The sequence below is a fragment of the Chiloscyllium punctatum genome, chromosome 30, assembly GCF_047496795.1.
Source record: "Chiloscyllium punctatum isolate Juve2018m chromosome 30, sChiPun1.3, whole genome shotgun sequence".
Taxonomy (NCBI): Eukaryota; Metazoa; Chordata; class Chondrichthyes; order Orectolobiformes; family Hemiscylliidae; genus Chiloscyllium; species Chiloscyllium punctatum.
This window is the reverse complement of record NC_092768.1, coordinates 43,390,875-43,417,695: the sequence shown is the minus strand read 5'-3', so window position 1 is coordinate 43,417,695 and position 26,821 is coordinate 43,390,875. Positions and strand designations below refer to the sequence as shown.

Sequence of the window (26,821 nt, the reverse complement as noted above, 5' to 3'; positions counted from 1 at the left end):
TATATTTCATGAAAAAAGTTTGACTATTTGAATTGAGGAATATCTTTATAGGAAATTCAATTACATTCAAAACTGTAGAGCAGAATACAGATTGTTTGGATACAATTTCAAACTATCACCAGTGAAGAATTTCAGAATACCATCTTAATTGGTATTGTTTGGATGAAAATTTTAATATTCTATTGGGATAATATTGCCAGGAATCATATTTTCTCTAATAATTGATAGGAAACAACAACAAATTTGTCATCTGTTATTTAATTATTTAAGGAAAGTATTGATAATAATAAAACACCAAAACCTAAAGGAATAATCGTGTTTGTTAATAACATGTTTATTATTTCTGCTTCACAGAATTAGAAACCTGTTACAATTACCCCTTTATTCTGAATAATCCATATTGTTGTGACATCAGTTACAATAATTCAGCAATGACAGTCTTATTTGACTTTCAAAGAGACAGTTCAAAACAGAATATCACGTGAATTCATGACAGATACCTGGAAGAACAGAAAGGCAGCTTCCCTTTTCAGATGAGATCCTTTTAGTGACATTAAGAAGAGGAGTTTCAACTTCCTGCCTGGCAATAAAGTAGGAGACCCAATCAGATGCCTGCCTCACTCTGGTTTGTAGGCATTGTAGAAATTACTTAAAGGTGAAGAAACAATTACCCCAAATTTAATTTTCTGGTCAATTATTCACATGTGGGAATGGGTTACTTTTTCCACCTGCTAACCATCAGTTGCATCTTTAGAAACTCTTTCAAACCCGGTAAATCGGCTGGAAATTTCTCAGAGCTGCTGTCTCTGCCACTCCATGACCTTCCGGTAGGACAGGGTGTGAGATGAAGAGATACCAATAAAGCACTTTGGAATGAAGGTGGGAAGTGGGGCTGGCAGATTTCTGGAGATAAGTATCATAACGGGGGGGGGGGGAGCGAAGAGGAAGAGGCAGACAGCTTCCGAGAGTAAGTGGGATGGTATGGATGGGGGCAAAGAGGAAAAGGGGCTTCTCAGGCTCTGTGCTTTTGAAGTTAGCAAGCTATTTTAACTCACTAACTGTTAATTTGTATTTATCTTCAATGTCTTTTTCAACTTGTTCCCAAGATATATTCCAACTAGAAATGCTGTCTGCTGGTTTTGCTGAGTATTTATCAGCAAATTCAGTGTTGTATTTGTAGAAAACCCATTTCCAAAAGGCTGATGTTTCAATGCTGGTATCAGGCAGAATATTCCAGCGACTATACTGATCATTGAGATCCCTGTAGTTTTTGTAAGGAAAGAAATTTCCATCCGTGTCTTTATTTTGAAAGCTGCTATCACCTGCAACACTTGTTGTACAATTCTCTGACGCCAATATCTCAGTAGTGATGTAACGGTATCCATTCAGCCCTTCGCTCCGGTGATATTCAGTGCTGTGCTGTGAGTGCTCCCTGCTTGTACAATCACACAGGACCCCACAGAAGGGACACTGCTCCCCACAGCCACATAACATTGCATACAATTCACTGGATGGATCTGTGGGGAGTGCAGAGATTTTCCCAGCAATATCCTTCCCCCAATCTTTAACCCTTTCGTTCAGATCATTTGTACTGATAAAGCTTTCAATTTCTTGTTTGAAGTTCTGAGCGTTAATCTTTTCAGACTGAAAAGTAACAGACCCCAGTGTCTCTTGTGGAATCTGTATCTCATCCCCCAGTTTTGCCCGAAATGTCTGAATGATCCCAGTAACTGATTGCTCATTATTTGGAGGTGTTATATCTTTCAGAGTTCCCCTTACCCAGGTGATAACCCCAGACAGAATATTGAGTGCTTGAGAGCACAGCAGAGGAACATGTTCATCATCTGTGGCTGTACAATAAAGGACAACTTGTTCTTTCAGCCAATCTTTTTCGAATGACATGGTGTGTTTTATATATCGGTAATATTCTTCAAAAGTATCTCTCTCCTTCAAGTGAAGCATCAGAGCCACTTGGAAGTTTTTCCGGTACATGAATTTCCCTCCCTTGCAGTTGTACCTCATGTGATGAGCAATATTCGATCCCAGTTTGTTCTCCACAGCTTGGATTATGGCTGGAATCAGGCAATTTTCACAGAACAGTTCTGCTCTCCGTTTAGTTTGATCTTTCTCCTGGTAGGTATCCTTAAAGCTTTGGCAGTAAGCTGCTTTCTCCTTTTGTAACTGCTCCACAGGATTGTGTTTCTTCAGGAAGTTTTCCTGCACTTCTTCATATTTTTTAATGGCAAATCCACAGATATGAAGTTTAAAATCCACACTGAATTGTTGAGTAAAAGTGAATCTCTGATCCTGGTGTGTCTGGATTTTCCCATCAATGACTCTCAGGAGTTCTCTGCAATGATTAGAATCATAATCCTGTTCCTGGTTCACTGTCTGATTCACAAACTGTTTACACTCCCTCACCCACTGAGCACACAGCTCCTGGGCTCTTTGTTTATCTTTATTACCAAGAATAAGATCCTTCATTTTAGTAACATATTTCCAACCACATTTCTGAATATGGCTGTCATTTACTTGGAGTTTTACATCACTCAGTTGACACAGGGTTTTCTTGCTAAGTTGCTCGTTGAGGAGTTTGGTATTCGCAGGCATGTTCTGCTGTAGACTTTGTTCCATGTCCTTCATTATATTGGCTTTTGGTGGTGGTGAATAGTTAAACATTGAAATTGTCTCTTGCCACATTTTCTCAAACGCGCTCTCCAGTTGTGTTTCATCCATTTCCCTGTTTTCCTGTCTGCACTGCTGTAGGAGATTATTGACCTGTTCTTCAATCTGACTCTGATATTGTTCCTTAATCTCATTCACCTTCTGCAAAGCTCTCTTTCTTTGCACTGCTTCATTACACTTTCTGTCCATGTACATCCCACGTTCAATGATCAGAGAATTGATGCTTCCGACAAAATCCTCCCTGTATTTTTCGACAAGGTTTGAGTTATTGTCGGTGGAATAATATTCCTCTAATTTTCGGAGAGCATTTTCTTTCTGATCATTGAGCAATGCAATCTGTTCACTTTTCAAACTTTGAGCTTCCCTTTCTGGATCCTGTTTTGTATTAAAGATTCTGTTCTGTGCCTTTTGTAGGAAGGAGTGTATCTCTTTCCTCAGTTCCCACTCCAGGTCGGTGTATGTGACAGAGAGTTCTTTATAAGCTTCGGCTACCAGACTGTTCCGGAAACTGAAGATGAAATTCTCATATTTCACTGCGTTCCACAGGGATTTAGTCCATTCGATAAACTCAGAGATGGTCGACAGTCTCCCTTTACATCTCTTCTCTTTCAGATTCTGAAAAAGCCTTTTCTTCAGCTCAAACACCTTGTGGCTGTAGCTGGTATTAACAGCTGCCATGGGTGTATTCCCGTGCCACAGGCCTGGGATATTCCAGTTATTCTCCATTGGATCATACTCTAACACATCGGAGAATTTGCTGAACTGTCCATCTCGTTTTTCCATTTTAGCTGCTGCCTGTGTCATCACATCCAGCTGTTCCAGCAGATGTTTGCAGCCTCTGATATTCTGATCATGAGCAGCCACGTCACTCACGTTCTGGTGAACAAAGTAACAAACTGGCCTTTTCCCCACTTCTCTCATTCGTATAAATGCATGGACTACTATCTGCAGCACGTCCTTCATCTCGGTGGAGTTCTCCATGGCCATATTTATTAAGGTGACATCACTTAACCCGATCACCAGGGTGGCGAGCTCATTGTCATGTTCATAGCTGCCGTCAATGTCTGACAGTTCTGGTGCTTTCAGCCCCTCAGTGTCGATCACCATGATATACCCACAGCCCAGCTCCATCTGTAGATCTCCTGTAATCTTAATGAGCTGCATGAAGGCCCCACGGGTACAGCGCCCACTGCTCACAGCAAACTGCAAACCAAACATGGTGTTGAGAAGTGTGGACTTGCCTGTGCTCTGCACACCCAGCACCGTCAGCACAAACACATGGGTCTCTCTGCCAATCCTGGCTTCAACTGCCTTCAGTACATCAGTGACCCACTGTAAAGGGATGTTGGAAACATCTCCATCAATGAGCTCCAGAGGGAATCCGTCCAACATCAGGTCAGCAGCAAAGTGGGGTAATATTTGCACTGTGTCTCTCTCTTCCTCATTACGGTTCTCCTGCTTTATCAGTGTTTCATAGATCAGTCCGATTTCTCGCATGAATTGTTCAAGTCCAAGGGAGCTGGCAGTTATCTGTCGGTCTAATTCCTGTAACTGTTTGTTGATTGTAGGGTCTTTCTGCTCTGTTGACTGTCCCTGAGATTTCTCATACAAAGCTTTATACTGTTCACGTAAAACAGAGAGAGTGTCTCTCGATCTGGAATCCAACCGGAATTTCATCCACTGCAGGAAATATGTCCTCTCATCCCTGTCTGTCAGGGCTATGATAAAACCTTTCATATCAGCCGATATACCTTTCTCTCGCTGCTGCTTTAGGAGTTTCCTCTTCTCTTCCTCAAGGTCATTCCAATATTTTTGTGGTGAACTCTCCTTTCCCTGTTTTAGGCGACATTGTTCTTTTTCTATTTTGGAAACTTGTTGCCAAGTGAAACCCTGAAAAGACATGTTTTTTGATTTGTATTGGCTAATGGTCTCTCCATTAATAAGGTTATAAATGTTACCAGATTTTTCTTTACCCTGTAAACACAGCTGGTCATCCTCATCTATTGCAATCCCCATCTCCCTTGCAGTTACTGCCAATGACTCCAAATGGCTGGGGTCCCGAATATTATTTTGATGGGTTATTTCCAAGGCCTTTTTCAATGTGGAGCGCAGTGTCTTAGTAAACTCTGCATTGTTTCTTTTTCCTTGAAAGAATATTTGTTCCTTTTTAAACACTGAGGATGTAATGAATTCCTTTAAATGCCCTTTAGTCTCACTGCTCACACTGCTCCCAGTGAGCACTATGTACGTACTCGCTGGAGACTGGGCGAGGGACTTCAGGGTCTTGCTTGAGCCACTGTCAACATTATCAATCCAAATAAAAACAGCTGAAGAGATGGTTGTCAGAAACTGAACCTGTTTGTGGAACTCTTTACCGTCACCTCGAAGGTTTAATATGGTCATTGGCTCTGGAAAAAGATCCAATTCCTCACTCCCACTGGGCAGGTACCAGCACAACTCGACAAGACCATCAGAAATCCTGCGAGGGATATCACCGCCCTCCATATTGTGATGGATGAAGAAATTGTGATGTTGCTGGGAGGGGCTGAGGAGTTCATTTAGAATCATTGATTTGGAGATGGAGCAGGAACCGAGTCGAATGAAGGAAAAGATGGGAATGACGGCAGTCACCATGTTTGTTTCCTTAAATCCTGCACTATCTCGGAGTGAGAGTGGGCACCACTTCTTCACAATGGAGCGCAGGGCCCACAGTAGGAGGGTGCAGCCCTTGTTGCCAGCAGGCAGTAACAGTGGCAATGCAAACTGGCACAGAGACATCTTTACCATCAGCTCCTGCTGCACGAATGGGTCAGCACACAGGAAAACAGACACAATGATATCCAGGGGATGGTATAGACCTTCACTGTGTTCATCCTGAGATAGAAAATCCAAGTTTCCTGATTCTGACTGATTTTGTGTCTTAGTTGGTTCATAATTAAAATTTCTTGCCCTGGAATGGACCATCATTAAATTCCGGAGAAAATATCCTGGTATTTCCTGAGGTGAATCAGGTGATTGATTTTGAAGTGTTTCTGTATTTACGCTGAGAATGTCACTCAGGAGCAGCTTCTTACTTTGATATGCTAATTCCATGAGGAGTTTGGGAATATTGTTTCCTGTATTAGATTTTCCATGACGAATATCACAATAATTGTTTTCAGAAACTGAATTATCTCTTTGGACTGAATTCTGTTCTTGTTCAGTTGTGGTTTTGTTTCCTTCCACTGAGTTATGTGATCCTGTGCTGTGTTCGGATTCTCCCAGAACAGGCTTTGTTGTGAACTGTGAGTTAGATTCAGTTATCATCTGTTCTACCTCAGTATTCATGGCTTCCCGATGGTGCAGAGAGAGATCAGGCTCTGGCTGTGCTGAAACTAAGAAAGATATCATATTAAATTATTTGTTCAACATTATTCAGCCAGTAATTCAAACAGCGCTGTAAAAAACAGAATTATACTGCTTTGTTCTCCTATCACCTTACACTCTGCACCTGCCAACTCTGGCCAAAGCCCCCAGCTCATGAATTCACTCTCATTCACAAATTCCCTTGGTGTCACTCTGCCTATTGTTTTCATATTGTTTTCTATCGTCATTTCTTGTACAGAACTTGAATATTACAGAACAAAGTCTCAATTTTTCAAAGATGTTTGGGCCCTGCATTCATAAGGATACAAGGAAGGTGAGGCAATCATGAATACCAACTCAAAGACCAATCAGTGTTAACCTGCCTGATTTAAACTTTAACAAAGCCTGGCTGTTAACTGTCGATCATCATTATTGGGTTCAACACAGCCAAGAGACATCTAGACTTGAAACATGAGCTTGCTGTCTCTCCATGGATGCTGCTTAACCCACTGTGATCTCCAGCATTTGTTATTTTCAGTACAGATTCCACTTGTTGACCAATCATGACCCTTCTTTAATGTCGGAGAAATGTTGGTTTTCCCTTTGAATTTGTTCACATGCAAAGCGTCTTCATATTTGTAAGACAAAAATCTTTGACAAAATGTGTTTTTTCATCAATATTATTTTCTTTGTATCAAGAAGAAAATAATTGCTCTCCTGTTTTCTACATATCACTTTGTGGATATTGGTGTACCTGGTCAGCAAGAAACCTTGGCCCCATTGATCTTACCTTCCTGATGTACATGCAGAATGTGGTTTTACATTACATGACACTGAATTGCTTTGTTAACTGCTGCCAGTCCCACTCTGTGAGCTGCTGCAATCAGTCACAAACTTGGCTCCAATTTGGGATCTGCAGATGATGTATTATAAGCTTCCGTCAGTTATTCCTCGTGTCTTTTTGAAATCTTTCTCCTGTCACTTCAAAATATGCCATTCAGTCTCAAATACTGCACCCACCTCTGCCACCCTAGGGAAAGAACTCCTATCATTCACCTTATCTATACCTCTCATGCTTTAAAAACCTCTACAAGGTCACCCTTCAACCCCCTACACTCCGGTGAAAAGATCCCAGCCTATCCAGCATCTCCATATGCTCAGACACTCCATTCCTGGTAAAGTCTTGGTAAATCACTTCTGAAACTTCTCCAGCTTAATAATACCCTTCCTACAACAGGGCAACCAGCACCGGACAGGACTCCAGAAGAAGTCAAGAGTGTGGTGCTGGAAAAGCTGGGTCAGGCAACATCTGAGAAAATTGAAGATTTGGGCAAAAGCCCTTCATCAGGAATGTGGCTTGTGGGTCAGGGCTGAAAGATACATGGGTAGGGGTGGGTTGGTGGGAAAGTAGCTGGAAAAGTGATAGGTGGATGAAGGTGAGGGAGGCCAAAGGAGCGAGTGATGGACGGATCTGGAGGGTGGTGCCGACTTGGAGGCTTGGGAATGGGATAATGTGGGGGGAGGGGAAATGAGGAAGCTGTTGAAATTCACATTGTTGATGGTGTGGTTGCAGGGTCCGAAGGCAGAATATGAGGCGTTCCTCCTCTAGGCATTGTGTGGGAATAGTTTGGCAGTGGAGGAGGCCCAGGACCTGCATGTCCTTATTGGAGTGGGAGGGGGAGTGGAAGTGTTCAGCAACGGGGCGGTGGGGTTGGTGGGTGCGGGTGACTTAAAGACGTTCTCTGAAAAGATCCGCAAGAAGGCGTCCTGTCTCTCCGATGTACAGGAGACCATACCGGGTGCAACAAATGCAGTAGATGACATTGGTAGAGGTACAGGTACTCGAGAAGAAGCCTCCCTAATGTCCTGTATAATCCCAACAAGACATCTATGATGACATCATGATGGACAATTTTTTTTTAAATTCTTGAAGTAACAAGCAAAACAGGTAAAGAGGAACCAGCATGTAATATAGTTGGTCTTTGAAATTCCAAATTTGATGAAGGTGCCTCATATTAGGCCATTTGATAAAAGCCCATGATGTTGGAGATAATGTCTTAGTATAGATAGAGTATTAACTAATTAATGGAAGACAGAGCATTGGAATAAAGTCAACATTTTCATGTTGGCAATGTGTAACTCAGCATGCAACTGGAATTGGTGCAGGGGCCACAATTATTTACAATATATTCAGCACTTGGATGGGGAATTGAAGATACTATTGTCAAGTTTGTGAGTTTCATGAGCATCGATGGGAGGGTAAGTAGTGAGGATGACACAAAAAGTCCACAGAGGATATATTCAGCTTAAGTGAGTGGGCAAAAATGTGGCAGATAGAATATGTGTGGGAAAATGTGAGATTATGCACATTGGCTGGAGAAAAGGAAGATGAAATAACTTGCAGATATTTTTGTTAGTTAGAATGGATATTTCACACTGTGTCACCCACAGGCAAAATTAGATGTGGTTGTAATTATTCAGGAAATAATTTAAACTTTTTATCATTATGGTAGGAAAATGTAGTGTTTTCACATGGACTGTGTTTGCAAACAACTTGTGTTTTAAAACAGTGAATTGAATTTCTGAAGTTTATTTGCTATAGTTATGACATGTTTCAGAGTTTGTGTCAACCTCGACAAAATATATAAATGTGGAAAGGGAAATGTGACAGTTGTGCTTTGGTTACCCTCCCCCTTCCTTTGAACATCTCTTGGCATTGCATTACTTTGCAAACTGGTGTTCTTGTGGGCTTTTTTTTGTATTGTGTTCCCCCCTTGCTTCATTGCTTTTGTGAAGGGTGAAGACATTTTAAAAAAAACTGTGATCACAGTTTTCACACGGTAGGGTGGCTCAGTGGTGAGCACTGCTGCCTCACAGCGGGGTTTGTTTCCAGTCTCAGACGACTGTCTGTGTGGAGTTTGCACATTCTCCCCGTGTCTGCGTGGGTTTCATCCAGGTGCTCTGGTTTCCTTCTATAATCCAAAGATGTGCAGTTTCGGTGAACTGACCATGCTAAATTGCCCATAGTTTTCGGGGATAAGTAGATTAGGTGCATTATTCAGGGGTAAATGGAGGATAATAGGAGAGGGGAATGGGTCTGGGTGGGTTACTCTTCTGGAGGGTCAGTGTGGACTTAGAACATAGAACATAGAACATAGAACAATACAGCACAGAACAGGCCCTTCGGCCCACGATGTTGTGCCGAACTTCTATCCTAGATTAAGCACCCATCCATGTACCTATCCAAATGCCGCTTAAAGGTCGCCAATGAATCTGACTCTACCACTCCCACGGGCAGCGCATTCCATGCCCCCACCACTCTCTGGGTGAAGAACCCACCCCTGACATCTCCCCTATACCTTCCACCCTTCACCTTAAATTTATGTCCCCTAGTAACACTCTGTTGTACCCGGGGAAAAAGTTTCTGACTGTCTACTCTATCTATTCCTCTGATCATCTTATAAACCTCTATCAAGTCACCCCTCATCCTTCGCCGTTCCAACGAGAAAAGGCCGAGAACTCTCAACCTATCCTCGTACGACCTACTCTCCATTCCAGGCAACATCCTGGTAAATCTTCTCTGCACCCTCTCCAAAGCTTCCACATCTTTCCTAAAGTGAGGCGACCAGAACTGCACACAGTACTCCAAATGTGGCCTAACCAAAGTCCTGTACAGCTGCAACATCACCTCACGACTCTTGAATTCAATCCCTCTGCTAATGAACGATAATACTCCATAGGCCTTCTTACAAACTCTATCCACCTGAGTGGCAACCTTCAAAGATCTATGTACATAGACCCCAAGATCCCTCTGTTCCTCCACCTGACCAAGAACCCTACCATTAACCCTGTATTCCGCATTCTTATTTGTTCTTCCAAAATGGACAACTTCACACTTGGCAGGGTTGAACTCCATCTGCCACTCCTCAGCCCAGCTCTGCATCATATCTAAGTCCCTCTGCAGCCGACAACAGCCCTCCTCACTGTCCACAACTCCACCTATCTTTGTATCATCTGCAAATTTACTGACCCACCCTTCGACTCCCTCATCTAAGTCATTAATAAAAATTACAAACAGCAGAGGACCCAGCACTGATCCCTGCGGAACTCCACTTGTAACTGGACTCCATGCTGAATATTTACCATCTACTACCACTCTCTGACTTCGACCGGTTAGCCAGTTTTCTATCCAATTGGCCAAATTTCCCTCTATCCCATGCCTCCTGACTTTCCGCATAAGCCTACCATGGGGAACCTTATCAAATGCCTTACTAAAATCCATGTACACTACATCCACTGCTCTACCCTCATCCACATGCTTGGTCACCTCCTCGAAGAATTCAATAAGACTTGTAAGGCAAGACCTACCCTTCACAAATCCGTGCTGGCTGCCCCTAATCAAGCAGTGCCGTTCCAGTTACTCGTAAATCCTATCCCTCAGTACCCTTTCCATTACTTTGCCTACCACAGAAGTAAGACTAACTGGCCTGTAATTCCCGGGGTTATCCCTATTCCCTTTTTTGAACAGGGGCACAACATTCGCTACTCTCCAGTCCCCTGGTACCACCCCCGTTGCCAGTGAAGACGAGAAGATCATTGCCAACGGTACTGCAATTTCCTCTCTTGCTTCCCACATAATCCTAGGATATATCCCGTCAGGCCCGGGGGTATGTCTATCCTCAAGTTGTTCAAAATGTCCAACACATCTTCCTTCCTAACAGATATCTCTTCTAGCTTATCAGTCCGTTTCACACTCTCTTCTTCAACAATACAGTCCCTCTCGTTCGTAAATACTGAAGAGAAGTACTTGTTCAAGACCTCTCCTATCTCTTCCGACTCAATACACAGTCTCCCACCACTGTCCTTGATCGGACCTACCCTCGTTCTCGTCATTCTCAGGTTTCTCACATACGCATAGAATGCCTTGGGGTTATCCTTGATCCTATCCGCCAGGGATTTTTCATGCCCTCTCTTAGCTCTCCTAATCCCTTTCTTCAGGTCCCTTCTGGCTATCCTGTATCCCTCCACTGCTCTGTCTGAACCTTGTTTCCTCAACCTTATGTAAGCCTCCTTCTTCCTCTTTACTAGACATTCAACCTCCCTCGTCAACCAAGGCTCCCTCACATGACAATTTCTTTCCTGCCTGATCGGTACATACATATCAAGGACACGTCGTATCTGCTCCTTGAAAAAGTCCCACATTTCCACCACATCCTTCCCTGACAGCCTATGCTCCCAACGTATGCTCCTCAAATCCTGTCTTACAGCATCGTAATTTCCCTTCCCCCAATTGTAGAAACTTCCTTGTTGTGTGCACCTATCTCTCTCCATAACCAAGGTGAAAGTCACAGAATTGTGGTCGCCATCACCAAAATGTTCACCCACTAACAAGCCCACCACTTGTCCCGGTTCGTTACTGAGTACCAAATCCAATATGGCCTCCCCTCTGGTTGGACAATCTACATACTGCGTTAGAAAAGCTTCCTGGACACACTGCACAAACACCGCCCCATCCAATCTACTTGATCTAAAGAGCTTCCAATCAATATTTGGGAAGTTGAAGTCGCCCATGACTACGACCCTGTGGCTTCTGCACCTTTCCAAAATCTGTTTCCCAATCTGTTTCTCCACATCTCTGCTGCTATTGGGAGGCCTATAATAAACACCCAACAAGGTGACTGCACCTTTCCTATTTCTGACTTCAGCCCATACTACCTCCAGAGGCAGATCCCCCTCAAACTTCCTTTCTGCAGCCGTTATACAATTTCTAATTAGCAATGCCACCCCCCCTCCTTTTTTACCACCCTCCCTAATCTTACTGAAACATCTGTACCCAGGAACCTCCAAAAGCCATTCCTGTCCCTCATCTATCCATGTTTCCGTGATGGCTACAACATCGTAGTCCCAGGTACCGATCCATGCCTTAAGTTCACCCACCTTATTTCTGATACTCCTTGCATTGAAGTATACGCACTTGAGCCCATCTCTGTGTCCGTAAGTAGTCCCTGTCAGTGCTACCTTCTCCACAGCCTCCCTACAGTCTTGGACATCCTGACACACAGCTAGCTTACTTGCTGGACTACAAGTCCGGATCCCATCCCCCTGCCAAATTAGTTTAAACCCCCCCGAAGAGTGCTAGCAAACCTACCCCCCAGGATATTGGTGCCCTTCTGGTTCAGGTGGGCTGATGGGCTGAAGGGCCTGTTTCCACACTGTAGGGATTCTATGATTCTATAATTCTACATGAAAGAGCTAAATATTATTTAACTGGAGAAAGACTCTAGAAACTGACAGAACAAAGGAGTCCTAGTACGTGAATCACAAGAAATTGGCATCCATTATCAAAGGGAATAGATAAAGACTCCTTGGCCTTTCAAAGGGTCCAAAACTGAAACAAAGGGAAATAAAACAGACCTCTTCCCAGGGCAGAAAATCAAAAACAAGCACAAACTCTAAAGGCAAAATGGATACCCATGCTATGGAAATGAAAAAAAGTTATGGAATCAAAATATCATTGTCCAGGCTGAAATATCATTGTCCAGGCTAAACTATCATTGTCCTGGCTAAACTATCATTGTCCAGGCTGAAATATCATTGTCCTGGCTAAATTATCATTGTCCAGGCTAAACTATCATTGTCCAGGCTGAACTATCATTGTCCTGGTTAACCTATCATTGTCCAGGCTGAACTATCATTGTCCAGGCTGAAGTATCATTGTCCAGGCTGAACTATCATTGTCCAGGCTGAACTATCATTGTCCAGGCTGAAATATCATTGTCCAGGCTAAACTATCATTGTCCTGGCTAAACTATCATTGTCCAGGCTAAACTATCATTGTCTAGGCTGAAATATAATTGTCCAGGCTGAAATATCATTGTCCAGGCTGAAATATCATTGTCCTGGCTAAACTATCATTGTCCAGGCTGAACTATCATTGTCCAGGCTGAACTATCATTGTCCAGGCTGAAATATCATTGTCCAGGCTGAACTATCATTGTCCAGGCTGAAATATCATTGTCCAGGCTAAACTATCATTGTCTAGGCTGAAATATAATTGTCCAGGCTGAAATATCATTGTCCAGGCTAAACTATCATTGTCTAGGCTGAAATATCATTGTCCAGGCTAAACTATCATTGTCTAGGCTGAAATATCATTGTCCAGGCTGAAATATCATTGTCCAGGCTAAACTATCATTGTCTAGGCTGAAATATCATTGTCCAGGCTGAAATATCATTGTCCAGGCTAAACTATCATTGTCTAGGCTGAAATATCATTGTCCAGGCTAAACTATCATTGTCCAGGCTGAACTATCATTGTTCAGGCTAAACTATCATTGTCCAGGCTGAACTATCATTGTCCAGCTCCAGTGACACCCATCAGTCACGAAAGGCTCCACTGATCACTGTATGCTCCCTCTCCACCCGAGTGTGGAAGTCACCCTCAGAGAGGGATAGACAGTCAGTATCAACGAGACCCTCTTCAGCCTGCTACCTGTACCTGTTCATCTCCATCATGGTCAAGACCACAGCCATGAATAGTCTCAGAGACCTGCTACACCTCCCCTGCACCAAGTGTCCAAAGATCACGAGTGTGAGGCTGAAATGCAAACAAGACTTCAACAGGAGACCCTTCAAAAACTGAAAAAAGACTGCAAATGGACACGCTCAATGTAAATCTGAAACACCATCCCCTCCAGGCCCAGACTATGGCCATGGTCTGTCACCCGGTAAATTAACTCATTAGCCATTTGCACGGGACCAACAATGCAGCCCTGTCCACCCCAGATCCCTGATTTAGGAGGGGAGTACCTCTCCATGGACAGGAACTGCATGTTGATACCATAGGACACTTCCTGGGGCACAAATCAAAAACAGGTATAAACTCAAAATCAAATGGAAACAACCATAAAACTAACTAACTCAGAATATTGTTATTCAGACTGATAACATCTTCTAGAGCATGCGGCACCAAGGAGTCTTGGAAGGTTGTGACTGTGCCACTGAGCACCATCTGCTCCCGCTCCATGGACACCCGAGTGCAGATATAAGAGAAAGGTGAAAGAGAAGCAGTAGGTCAGGAATGATAAGATCTTCCTCAGCACCATGTCTGCACCTGTTAATGGCCATCTTGGCCAGGCCCGGGCGTAAAGGCATGGGAGGGTCTGTAGACTTGTCAGCCCCTCCCCGAATCAGGTACCTGTAGATCAAGAGTGTGGGGCTGAAGTGCAACCAAAGTTTTAACAGCAGCCCCTTCAAATAAAACCAAAAAGGATATGCAAATAGTTGCTCTCAACATAAATGTGCAACACCATCTCCTCCAGGTTACAGAACGTGCATGTGGTCTGGCACCCAGTAAATCTGATTCACCAGTTACACGGGCCCACCATGTGCAGCACTCTCCACCCCTGATCCCCCAAGTAAGAGGGGTGGACCCCTTTGTAGAGAACCCTCCACTGCCTGAGAATATTATGCCAGGGTATGTATGGGTGCTGGTTCATAACATCACAGGGTAGAGTGTACAGCATCAGCTTATACAGATAGTGCCTCTGTGCTATCAGAAAGGGGCACCAGGAGGATATCCCTGAGATGGCTCAGATTGTCACAAGCGAGGGTCCATGGTGCAGAACTAATATTGACATCCAGTCAGACAGGGCTCAGTTCGTCTGGATGCCCACCACACGCCTGAACCACCTTGAGTGCACATGTGGTGTTGGGGCCGAATGCCTTGTCTGCCAGGCTGCAGATGGGACAGGGACAACGTGGGGCTAAAGTAAAAAAACCCTCTTTGAAGGGATCCAAAATCAAAACAAAGGGAAATAAAACAGCCCTCAAAATGGATTAAATCAAAACAAATACAAAGCTCAAGATCAAAAGGAAACTTGTACCACAGAAACAAAGAAAGATGAACTAAATCATAATATCCTTATCCAGGCTAATCATGCTCTCCATCCCTGTGGGTGCCATTGGTCATGAGAGGCCTCCACTGTGCCAGTGAACATTGCATGCTCCCACTCCAGGGGCACCTGAATTCAGATGGAACGGTGAAAATGGGGCAGACAGTCAGGAACAATGAGCCCCTCCTCAGTATGCTGCGAATGACCATCTTAGACAGGCTCAGGAGCAAAACCATGAGAAGACTTGTACAGTTGTCCATCGGTATCACATCGGGTGTCCATGGATCAGGAGGCTGGGGCTAATATCGGGGGAACTACACTTTTAAGACCAGCTCCCTCAACCAACCAAAAGGACTAGACTCTCTCTACATAAATATGAAACATCTCCAGGCCACAGAATTTGCCCATGGTGTGGCACCTGATAAATTTGCTTAGTTGCTGGTTGCATGGACACCACATGCAACACTCTGCACTCAGATCCCTGATGTAAGAGGGATATCCGTTGCTTGTGGGCAGAACATTGTGCCAAGGTGTGTCTGTGTGGTAGGGAAAAGCATGACAGTGGAGAGAGTTCAGCATTAGCCATCCAAAAGATACTGGGAAGATATGTCTGAGGCAGCCCAGAATGAAGAACAGCACATCACGGGGTGGGTCTGTGGCACAGGTCCAATGTCGAATTCTGGAACAGACAAGGGTCAGTTCATCCAGATGCCTTTCTTCATCAGACGACTACTTACTGACAACATAACTGTCTTCAACACCACAAAACCAACCAAACTCATTTCTAAACTCCAAGACCTAGGTCTGAGCAACCCCCACTCTGTAACTGGACCCTCGACTCCCTGACACACAAGCTGCAATCAGTAAGAATAAGGAACAATATCTCCTCTACAATAATCCTCAATACCACTGCCCTGCAAGGCTGTGCACTCATCCCCTTAGTATACTCCCTGTACACTCATGACTGTGTGACCAAAGCCCACCTTAACTCCAACTTGTGTGTTTCAATCAAGTCACTGCTGTAGACAGATCTAAACTCCAGCATTTACAAACATAACGTGTCAAACTTTCCTCATCAGGTGACCTGGCCATTCCAGATACTACTCTTTAAACCTTCCCTGAACAACTTCCAGTTTCTTTCCATTCTTTCGTAAATAACAAGACCACTACTGGACACAGAACTGCAGGTGTGGTCTCACCAATGCGCTTTATAACCAAAGCACAACTTCCTAATTTCTTAACACATTTTGAACACATATGCAAATTTTTAAAAATGATTCATTCATGGGATGAGGGCATTGCCGGCGAGGTCAGCAATTATAGCCCATCTCTCATTGCCCAGAGGGCATTAAGAATCAAACACATTGCTGTGGGTCTGAAGTCATATGTAGACCAGACCAGACCAGACCAGGTAAGGATGGCAATTCCCTTCCTTAAGGGACATTAGCAAACCAGATTTTTTTTTCTGACAATTGACAATGAATTTATGGTCTCTTAATTCCAGATTTGAATGGAATTCATGTTCTACTGTTTGCTATGCAGGTGCCAAGGACATTACCTGGGTCTCTGGATTAATAGTCAAATAATAATACCGCAGGGCCTTCACCCTCCCTAAAGTACAGTACAGTATCATCTTTTGTAGTCAGACATATTTCTAAAAACACAAATGTGGCAAATTCACAGACATTTTAAATACTTATGGAATTACTGTAATGCTAACACAACCATTGTCACACCTATCCACAACTTTGCTGTCTCATAATAATACTCCAGCCCCGCTTATACTCAGACACACAAATAGATAATCTCACGTTCTACAGGTCTCCTTGAAATGAAATTGTTTTCCAGTTGTAAGGGAATCACTTCAATGTGTGGAGACAGCAGTGGTTTCAGTAAGATCTCTTCTCCTGCATTGACAGCACTTGTTATGTGAAAAGAAAACTATCAGAATTTCCTGACTCTGAATGTTTTCACTCAGTTGCAAAACACAATAGAGTTGGAATACATTATAAAATCTAACAGCACCAGAAAGATGATACTCTGTTTTGGAACAGTAAAAGTAGAAAAATGTCGAACACATTGAAAGTCACAGCCCAAGCAGAAGACTGAAGCCTGTCAATCCCATTGGTCAGTGAAGAGCAGTGGATTGATCCAATGTACTTGATATCACAATACAACAACCCCAAGACAGAAATGGATGTTACAGTATAACGAGTGTAACTCAAGAAAGGAATCAATCAATAAAAAGACAGTCACAAAGGAAATGAGCTGGATGTACTAACCTTTACTTGGAGGTATACAAGATAAGTCTGACCAGTCTGTCTCATTGACCAGTTTTATTGTTTTTGTTTTCCCTTGTGATTATCTCGATCACACATGCTTATACACATGCTCACAAATATTTTACATTCACACACCTCCAAATAGTATTTCACACTATTCGGCCACCCTCTCACTGTCTCACAGTAATGTAGAAGACCATCCTCACACTCATATATACAAACAGCTAAACTCACACTTGCAGGTTCTTTCCCATATGAATCTATTTTACTGACCTGTACATGAACTGTCTGTGTTCTAGCTTTGGGGGAGTCACTATTGGGACTGGATGGACCAGAGTTTTCACGAAGATCTCAGATACAGGAACAACGGCACTTGCTGGAAAACAGAAATACTGCCGAAGACTCTCATCCGTCGTGGGAGATGAAGTTAGTTTCTGATTGTTTCAGTAGCTACAAGTCTTGTGTTAACAGGTATTTATATCTGGAATAAAGCTGCAATCCGATATAGATAAGGATTAGTTACTGTGGGCACTGATACTTTCTTTGCCAGATCATAAAATTCTGACCTTGTATAGAAGTCAGCATTGGGGTTTCAAACCATTTCACTTTCACTTGTTCAGTTCCAGTTCTCCACAATGAAACTGTTTCTGGGAAATGCTGAAAGTTTGGATTTAACTCAAATTTCACAGTGGAGAAACATCGTCCACTGCACTGTCCTTCATCCACTTCCTTGATCACCCGTTCAAAAACTCAATCAAACTTGTGAGACATGATTTCTTATGCACAAAGCCATGCTGACTATCCCAAATGAGTTCTTGCCTCTCCAAATGCCTGTAGATCCTGACTCTTAGAATTCCACCTAACATTTACTGCCACAGATGTTAGGCTCAACAATCTGTAGTTTCCAGGCTTTTCCCTGTGGTTTTTCTTAAATAATGACAAAATTAGTCAAACTCCTATCGTCAAGCACTTCCCCTGTGGCTGTCAATGAGACAAATATCTCTGCTCAGGGCTCCACAATTTCCTCGCTCGCTTCCCACAAAGTCCTCAGATACACTTTATCAGCTCCTGGGAAGTTATCTACCTTAATGCATTTTAAGAACGACAGCATCTGCTCTTCTGTAAGGTGGATTCTCTTCAAAGCATCACTGTTTAATCCCCCAAGTTCCCTCGCATCCATGTCTTTCTTGATGGGAAATACTGAGGATCTCTTGTGGCTCCACACAAAGATGACCTTGTTGATCTTTAAGAGGTCCTATTCTCTCCCTAGTTACTATTTTGTCCTCATGTACTTGTAGAGTCCCTTTGGATTCTCTCTTACCTTATCTACCAAAGGCCTCTCATGTCTCCTTTTAACCATCCTGATTTCTCTCTAAAGTGTACTCTGGCACCCTCTAAACTCCTCAAGGAAATAAGTTGATCTCAGTTGCTTATAGCTGTCATATTCCTCCTCCCTTTTCTTGACAAGGATCTCAATAACACTAGTCATCCGGTGTTCCCTACTCCTGCCAGCCTTACCCTTCACTCTCCCAGGAACATGTTAGCCCTGAACTCTCCTTACCTCCCTTTTGAAAGCCTCCCACTAACCAGTCCCTTTGCCTGTGAACTGCCTCCCTCTATCAACTTTTGGAAGTTCCTGTCTAAGACCATCAAAGTTGGCCCAGTTTAGAACTTTAACTTGTGGTCCAGACCTATTCTTTTGCAGAACTTATTTAAAACTGATGGAGTTATGGTCATTGGTGCCAAGGTGCTTCCCCACTAACACTTCAGTCATTTGCCCTGCATAATTTCCCAAAAGGAGGTCAAGTTTTGCCCCTTCTCTAGTAGGGCTATCTGCATACAACATGGGAAAGTCTTCCTGAATGAACTCAACAAATTTCTCTCCATCCAAGTCTTTAAAACTATAACAGTCCCAGTCAATGATGCAAAAGTTAAAATTCCCATTGATTACAACCTTATTACTCTTGCAGCTATCACCAGACCCCTTACATATTTACTCCTCAATCCTCTGCTACCTTTGGAAAGCGTACAGTACAATGCCATGAAAGTGATCTCCACCTTTTTATTTGTCAGGTCTACACATATAAACTCAGAGGATGAACCCTCAAGAATGTCATCTGTCAGCATTGCTGTGCTGATCTCCTGAATCAAAAGTGCAATTCCTCCTCCTTTCTTGCCTCTCCTCTAACCCTGCGATAATGTCTGTACCATGGAACATTGAGCTGTCAGTCATGCCCTCCCTCAGCCATGTTTCTGTAATGGCGAAAATATCTCAGTCCCATGATCCATCCATGCCCTGAGTTAATTTGTCTTACCTTTTAGGCCTCTGGCATTACATTAAATGCAATTTAACCTCGACTTCTCTTGCTTCCTGCCAGGCTTGATTAAAAAGCTTCCTGATTCCCACCCATTGACTAAAACTGTGTCACTGATGTCAGCACAGAATAGCTCATTATAATGACAATACTTCTGAACAAAACGTTTATTACAAATTATGAGTTCCACCAGACCTTTCACTCTCTGCTGAGTGTTATGTATTCAGCAAAGGTCTCAGTTTTATCCCTCTGAGTCCCTACCTTAATGAATTTCAGACACGAGCATGATATTAAATTCCTCATCTGTCATCTTCAACTTCGTGCCCATTTCTTTGGACAAGAGTCCTATCCCCATCGCACAGATCCTTTCACTCATCTCCAACACTTTCCTTTCCCCTAAATCCCTCTGTCTTGTCTATTACCTACACTTGTTCATCAAGAACTGTTGATGTGACATTGTGTGCTGCAATTTTTCAGCCCCCTTGCTCATTCCAACCTCTCTCCCTCTGAACTGATGGCACTCCATGCTCTCAGATCCAGCCCTGACTTTGTATTCAAGGCTGCTAACAAGGGTGGTGCTGACGTTGCCTGGCACATGGATCTCAACATTATGAAGCTCCCTCTGAATGCCCCCTGGACCATGACCCCGACATGGAACATCAGGCTACCGTCTCCACAATAGTTGGGCAGCACAGTGGCCAAGTGGTTAGCACTGCTCCCTTCAATGCTAGGGGGCCGGCTTCAGTTACACACTCAGGTGACTGTCTGTGTGGAGAGAGCACAATCTCCCTGTGTTTGTCTATGTTTCCTCTGGGTGCTCCGGTTTCTCCCATAATGCATAATCTGCCCTCAAAATGTAAGGATAGTTGGATTGGCCACGGGAAAGGCAGAGTTACAGGGATGTGGCAAGCAGGTTGGTCTAGGTTGGGTGTCTTCAGAGGATAAGTGTAGACTCGATGGGCTGAACGGCCTGCTTCCATACAGATTTTATGATTCAGTCACTAATCTCATTTCATCTGGTAATCACCTCCCACGACTACCTCCAAAGTCATTGTCTCCCAACTCTGCACAGCTCGCTTCTGTCTCCTTTGCAAAATCCATAGACTGAACTGCTCTGGCAGACCCAGAGTTAATACCTGCTCCTGTCCCATTGAACTCATCTCTTCCGACATCGATTTGAGTTTTTTTCTTCCCTTGTCCAGATCGTGCCCACTTATATCCCTGATTTTTTGCAGACTTTACATCAGTTTTGGAATTTCCATTCATGGGATGCAGCAACCCCTTTCCACGCCGATCCCCCATCAGGATGGTCTCAGGGATCTCCGCCTCTTCCTGGAAAAAAGGCCGGTACTGTCCCCATCCACCACCGCTCCCCTCTGCCTGGCCCAGCTTGTTCTCACCCTGAGCAACTTCTCCTTTTACTCCTCTCACTTTTTCAGGGAAGAGGTGCACCCATTAGGGCCCCTGTTATATCTGTATCCTTATGGAGTTTGAGGAATGTTCCTATTCCAGCCCCCACCCACAACTCTTTCTCCGGTATATCAGTAATGTTATTGGTGCTGCTTCTTGCTCTCATCTGAAATTGGAAATGTTTATCTATTTCCACCATGTCCTCACCTTCCTCTGGTCTTTCACTGACTCCTCCCTTTCCGTCTTTCCACATTTCTGTTTCCATGTTTGGTGATAAGCTGGACACCAAGATCCACCTCAAACCAACCGACTCCCACAGTTACTTTGACTAGATATCCTCACATCCTGCTTCTTGTAAAGACTCTGTTCCATTCTCCCAGTTCCTCTGTCGATGCCAGCTTTGATAAGTTGGCCTCCAAAATGTCCACTTACTTCCTGAACTGAGCACGGATTCCTCAGCATCATGGTTGAGAGGACCCTCAGCCAAGTCTGACCCACACTTTGGCCCTCACCCTATCTTTTCTGACGAACAACAGCAATAAGAATCCCCTTGTTGTCACCTCGCATCCCACCAGCAACCACACCCAAAGGATCATTAGCTGCAATTTCCACCAGTACCAGTAAGATGCTGCCACCAGACACATATTGCCCCCCTCTCTGTCATCTGCCTTCCCCAAGGCCCATTCCCTCCAGGACACCCTGGCTCATTCCACCTTCACTCTCAACACTGGCCTTCCACACACCCATGGAACCTTCTCCTGTCACTGCAGAAGGTGTAACACCTGCCCGTTTACTTCCTCCCTTCTCACTATCCAAGGCCCGAAACACACCTTCAAGGTAAAGTAGCGATTTACCTGCGCTGGATTCAAACTAGCCAAGTATATATGCTGTTCACAATGTGGTCTCCACTGCACTGAGGAAATAAAGCATGGAGTGGGAAATGAAGTTCAGCCTGGGTGCTTGCTTTACAGAACACCTATGCTCTGTCGGCAAAATAAGAGTCTGAGGTTCCAATTACAACACCCCGCCTTGTTCCCTGGCCAACATCTGTCTCAGGTTTGCTGTAGTGCTCCAGTGAAGCTCAGTGCAAGCTGGGAGAACAACACCACCTTCTCTACTTAGGGACCTGCAGCCTTCTGGGCTCAATACTGAGTTCAACAATTTCCAGGCTTCAGCTTCTCCTATGTCTTCCCCCAGCCCCAGGCCAGGGAGAACATACCAGGCCTTGTTATCACATGGTCTGCTATTACACACAACCTATTTTTAACCACTAACAGTCCCTCTTTATAGATATTCAGTTTCCTAAGCTGACTGCTATACAGTCCTTTGGCTGTCCAACTGTTTCTCTCTTTCGGCTCTATCTCCATCTGTTTTTAATCCTTACCTTCTCCCCCACCCCATCTTCTGCATAAAAACCAATATTTTCCTCACTACCATTAGTTCAGAGGAAGGGTCCCTGGTCCTGAATCATTAGCTCTGATGACTCTCCCAGATGCTGCCAGACTTGCTGACCTTTACCAGCAATCTCTGGTTTTTGTTTCTGATTTCCTGCATCCACGTTTCTTTCGGTTTTTGTTCTTTCAGCTGGAGATTCTGTTTCCTTTTTAAGACCAATAATACTGACAGGAGCAGCTGCTGTTTTGTTGGCTTCCAGGTTCCTAATTCAAACCCCTGGAACTGTCAGACTGACCAAAATCCAATCCCTTTATCATAGGTTTGTTTATTGACCAGTTTGTGGAATGAAACTGATCATGTCACAAATTGAACTCACAATATTTACTGGAAATCATTGTGTTTGTGACTGATCTGATTCCCGTTCAAAAGAGTGTCCTGTCTCGGTGTTAATTATTGATTGTTTCAAAATAGAATCTGAGCTGTAAAGACAGACCATGCACCCAATTTGTGTCACCCACCTCCAGGCTCCTTCGCCTGGCAGAGATCATTGTGTGTGAACAAGTTCCCTTTTCATTCATCTCACTTTCTCCAAGTGAAAGGTTTGGCCACAACTGGCTGGCTCCTTGTGGGTGATGTGAAACATTCCCTTTTCACAGTCCGATTTGAGTCCCCACCCAAATTCCTTCTTTGAGACGTTGACGATATATTTGATGTTGCTTCCTGCTTTTGTCTGAAGTTAGAAAACTTCATTACTTTTGTAACCGATTCCATCATTCTCTCACTCTTTCCGCACACATCTCTGACTCTTCCCTTCCCTTGCTGGACTTCTATGTTTCTATTTCTGAAGTGAAATTTTCCATCTATATCCATAACAAGCCCACCCACTGCCATAATTAACTCGACTGCATTTCCCGGAACACTGCTTCCTGCAAGGATTCCATTCCATTCCAGTCTCTACCTCCACTGCATCTGTTCTGTTGATGCCACATTCCACAGAGGTGCCTCTGTCATTTAGTTCTTTTTCCTCAACCATGAATTTTCCTCCAAGCTTGTGGTTGACAGGGGCCTCAATCATGTATGATCCATTTTCTGAATTTCTGCACTTATCCCATCCCTCCATCCCTCCCAGGATAACAGCATGTCTACCCTTGTTCTCATGTTCCATCCCTACACAACCTCACATTCCAAAGGGTGATATTGGACTTGAAATATTAAGAACTGCTGCCAGACATGCTGAGTTTTCCCTGAACTTCCTGTTTTTATTTAAATTCTGTGACCAATTGTGGTTTGTCACACCTCCTTGTAGGCTGTTCAACCTTCCTTAAAATCTGTAAAGGATGTGCCACTAAGGGACAGTGGGCACGTGTCTGCAGGAAATTTGGTGCCAAAAGTCAAGCCAAACCCAGAACAAAATTGAAGAAGGTGAGGACTGCAGATGCTGGAGATCAGAGTCGAGAGTGTGGTGCTGGAAAAGCACAGCAGATGCGGCAGCATTTATGGAGTGAAATCAGAGTTAACGTTTCAGGTCAAGTGGCCCTTTCTCAGCTAGCAGGCTATAGTTATACTGCAGAACATCGACTGTGAGACAGCTAGCAGGACATAGTAATACTGCAGAACATCGACTGTGAGACAGCTCGCAGGACATAGTTATACAGCAGTACACCGAGTGTGAGACAGCTAGCAGGCTATAGTTATACTGCAGAACACCGAGTGTGAGACAGCTAGCAGGCGATAGTTATACTGCAAAACACCGAGTGTGAGACAGCTAGCAGGCCATAGTTATCGTGCAGAATACCGAGTGTGAGACAGCCAGCAGACCACAGTAATACTGCAAAACACCGAGTGTGGGACAGCTTGCAGGCCATAGTTATCGTGCAGAACACCGAGTGTGAGACAGCGAGCAGGCGATAGTTATACTGCAAAACACCGAGTGTGAGACAGCTAGCAGGCCATAGTTATCGTGCAGAATACCGAGTGTGAGACAGCGAGCAGGACATAGATATACTGCAGAACACCGAGTGTGAGACAGCGAGCAGGACATAGTTATACAGCAGAACACCGAGTGTGAGACAGCGAGCAGGACATAGATATACTGCCGAACACCGAGTGTGAGACAGCGAGCAGGACATAGATATACTGCCGAAAACCGAGTGTGAGACAGCCAGCAGACCATAGTAATACTGCAAAACACCGAGTGTGGGACAGCTAGCAGGCCATAGTTATCGTGCAGAACACCGAATGTGAGACAGCTAGCAGGCCATAGTTATCGTGCAGAACACTGAGTGTGAGACAGCGAGCAGGCCATAGTTATACTGCAGAACACCGAGGGTGAGACAGCTAGCAGGCCATAGTTATAGTGCTGAACACCGAGTGTGAGACAGCTAGCAGGCCAGAGTTATACTGCAGAACACTGACTGTGAGACAGCTAGCAGGACATCGTTATACTGCGGAACACCGAGTGTGAGAGCGAGCAGGCTGCCCAGTTCGACTCTCCCCTCTATCTTGCAGCTGCATCATAACTCATTCTAGTCACATGAATGTACTGCCCCTACTCTGACTAACATTTACCTAATAAGACAATACCTTTTTCATTAATAAGTCTAAAACTCAATCACTTTCACAGCTCAACCAACTTGCCAGAACTGCTTCGTTTTTATGAGACATAATCCCAACCTTAGGAGAAAGTGAGGACTGCAAGTGCTGGAGATCAGAGGCGAAGAGTGTGGTGCTGGAAAAGCACAGCCAGTCCGGCAGCATCCGAGGAGCAGGAGAGTCGAAATTTCGAGCATAATTTCTTCATCAGGAATAATCCCACATTTATCGTTTATCTCTGTTATTGTGGGACCCTATTTTTATTTTTCATGCTTGCTACAATCATCAAGCTGTCTGTTTTCATACATCTCTTACCAAACTGTCTCTTATAGGCATTATTTTTACACAACTCCCTGTGTATTAATTGGTAAGATTCCTTCTCAAAGCTACCATTGTGCTAACATGTGACCTCACTTTAATGCAGCATCAGCCAAGCGAATACTCTTACTGCAGCTATATTAATGCCAACGGGTGACCATAATGTCCCACCTCTGACCAAGGGCTGCCCCATTAACAGGTAAAACATTTCTCATTCCAAATTCTGAGTTCAAATTGGATATCTTCCAAAATGTTTATCTATGTTTTGAGTACAAGCCACAACACCTTTCCACGACATCTTTTCTGTCCCGCATATAAAAAAACACACTTGTTAAACTTTCCGATGAAGTTGGTTTGAGAGTTTTCAACCTGTGATGCTTTTGGATAACTCCTTGTTTTTGTACAGATTTCAGTTGACTTTATGGGGTAGTCTCGTTGTAAATGTCTTGGGAACTCCCTGTGAATACAATCCAATTTTCACAGGCTTTAACTTCTCTGACATAAAGTGACATGATGATCTCTTCCTTCACTGTGCCTAATGTCCCGACACCTTGGTGCACCCCGTCCTGCCTCTTGGGAACTGCTCTTTCAATCCGAAAGCTCGTTCACAAAATGTGAGAGGAGGAAGGACTTTGAGGAATTCAAAGGTAAAGGGCATAATTTTAAGGTGGGAGGAGAAAGATTTAAAAGGGACCTGAAGGGCACGTTTGGAATTAACTGCCAGAGGATGATGTCGATATTGATACAGTCACAACATTTAAAAAGACATTTCAACAGATACATAAATAGGAAAGGTTTCGAGAGATAGGGGCCAAACACAGCAAAATGAGACTAATTTAGTTCAGGAAACTTGGCCAGCATGGACGGGTTAGTCCGAAGGTTTTTGTTTCTGTGCTGCATGGCCCCACTGACATCGACCTTCAGGGTCATCTTGCCCGCATTTGTTGCTCCACATTCTGAAGGAGTCTACCATATCAGCGTTGCCTCTTTCCAATTATACATACTTTCCCAGGAAGGGCAGGGCAACAGCTGCTGGGACATGGGGGTTATGTGTGTCAAATGTAACCAGTGTAGGGAGGACAAACAGACAGACAGACAGAATGGAGAGGAGACCTCACCTACCTTTTCTTCAAATATTGTTGGGAGAGGTTGACATTATTACATACTCCCAGGGGTCATGTCGAAGTATCCCTCACTGGGAAAATCCTACATGGAGAAAATATCTACTGTATGAAACCCAGAGTAACCCGGATAGATTCTCTTCTCAAAAACCTTCCAGTCGATCAGCATACCTTCACAGTTACCCTCGAATGTATTCCAGCTACTCCACTGGCCTGGAGTTTGGGTGCTTGCTCTGATTGACTGGACATTGAATTGGTGTTCGGCTGAAGCCAGCATAAAGGTACACCAACTGCACCTCAGCTCAAATGCTGATCTCCCAAAGTTGAATCACAATCCAGTAATGCTCTTGAGACCCTGTGATGATTCTCAACTCTGAACTTACATTTGATCTTAGACAAAAAGCCAAGAATCAATTGAAACACTAATTCAAGATTGCAATTCACAACCAACAAGACCCACATTT

At 43.9% G+C, this 26,821-nt stretch overlaps 1 protein-coding gene across 6 annotated transcripts; it reads right to left on the bottom strand.

The window, feature by feature from the left end:
* Positions 1–847: 847 nt before the first annotated feature.
* On the bottom strand, positions 848–24,988 carry LOC140455458 (interferon-induced very large GTPase 1-like). Of its 6 annotated transcripts, XM_072550335.1 has the most exons (4): positions 23,623–23,646; positions 22,845–23,056; positions 17,480–17,698; positions 848–6,059 (listed from the first exon to the last, which is right to left on the bottom strand). In XM_072550335.1, exon 4 carries the CDS (start codon positions 6,010–6,012, stop codon positions 1,042–1,044), a length of 4,971 nt encoding a protein of 1,656 aa, XP_072406436.1. In that variant the 5' UTR covers positions 6,013–6,059; positions 17,480–17,698; positions 22,845–23,056; positions 23,623–23,646; the 3' UTR covers positions 848–1,041. The 6 variants fall into 6 exon arrangements, with proteins under 6 accessions (XP_072406436.1, XP_072406438.1, XP_072406435.1 ...); XM_072550337.1 differs by lacking the exons at positions 22,845–23,056; positions 23,623–23,646 and adding an exon at positions 24,910–24,988; XM_072550334.1 differs by lacking the exon at positions 23,623–23,646 and having other exon boundaries at positions 22,845–23,099.
* Between the last annotated feature and the right edge of the window lie 1,833 nt (positions 24,989–26,821).

What these genes read in the sequence shown, in the direction of transcription:
- LOC140455458 (XM_072550337.1), bottom strand. Translation starts at nt 6,012, where the DNA reads ATGAATACTGAGGTAGAACAGATGATAACTGAATCTAACTCACAGTTC.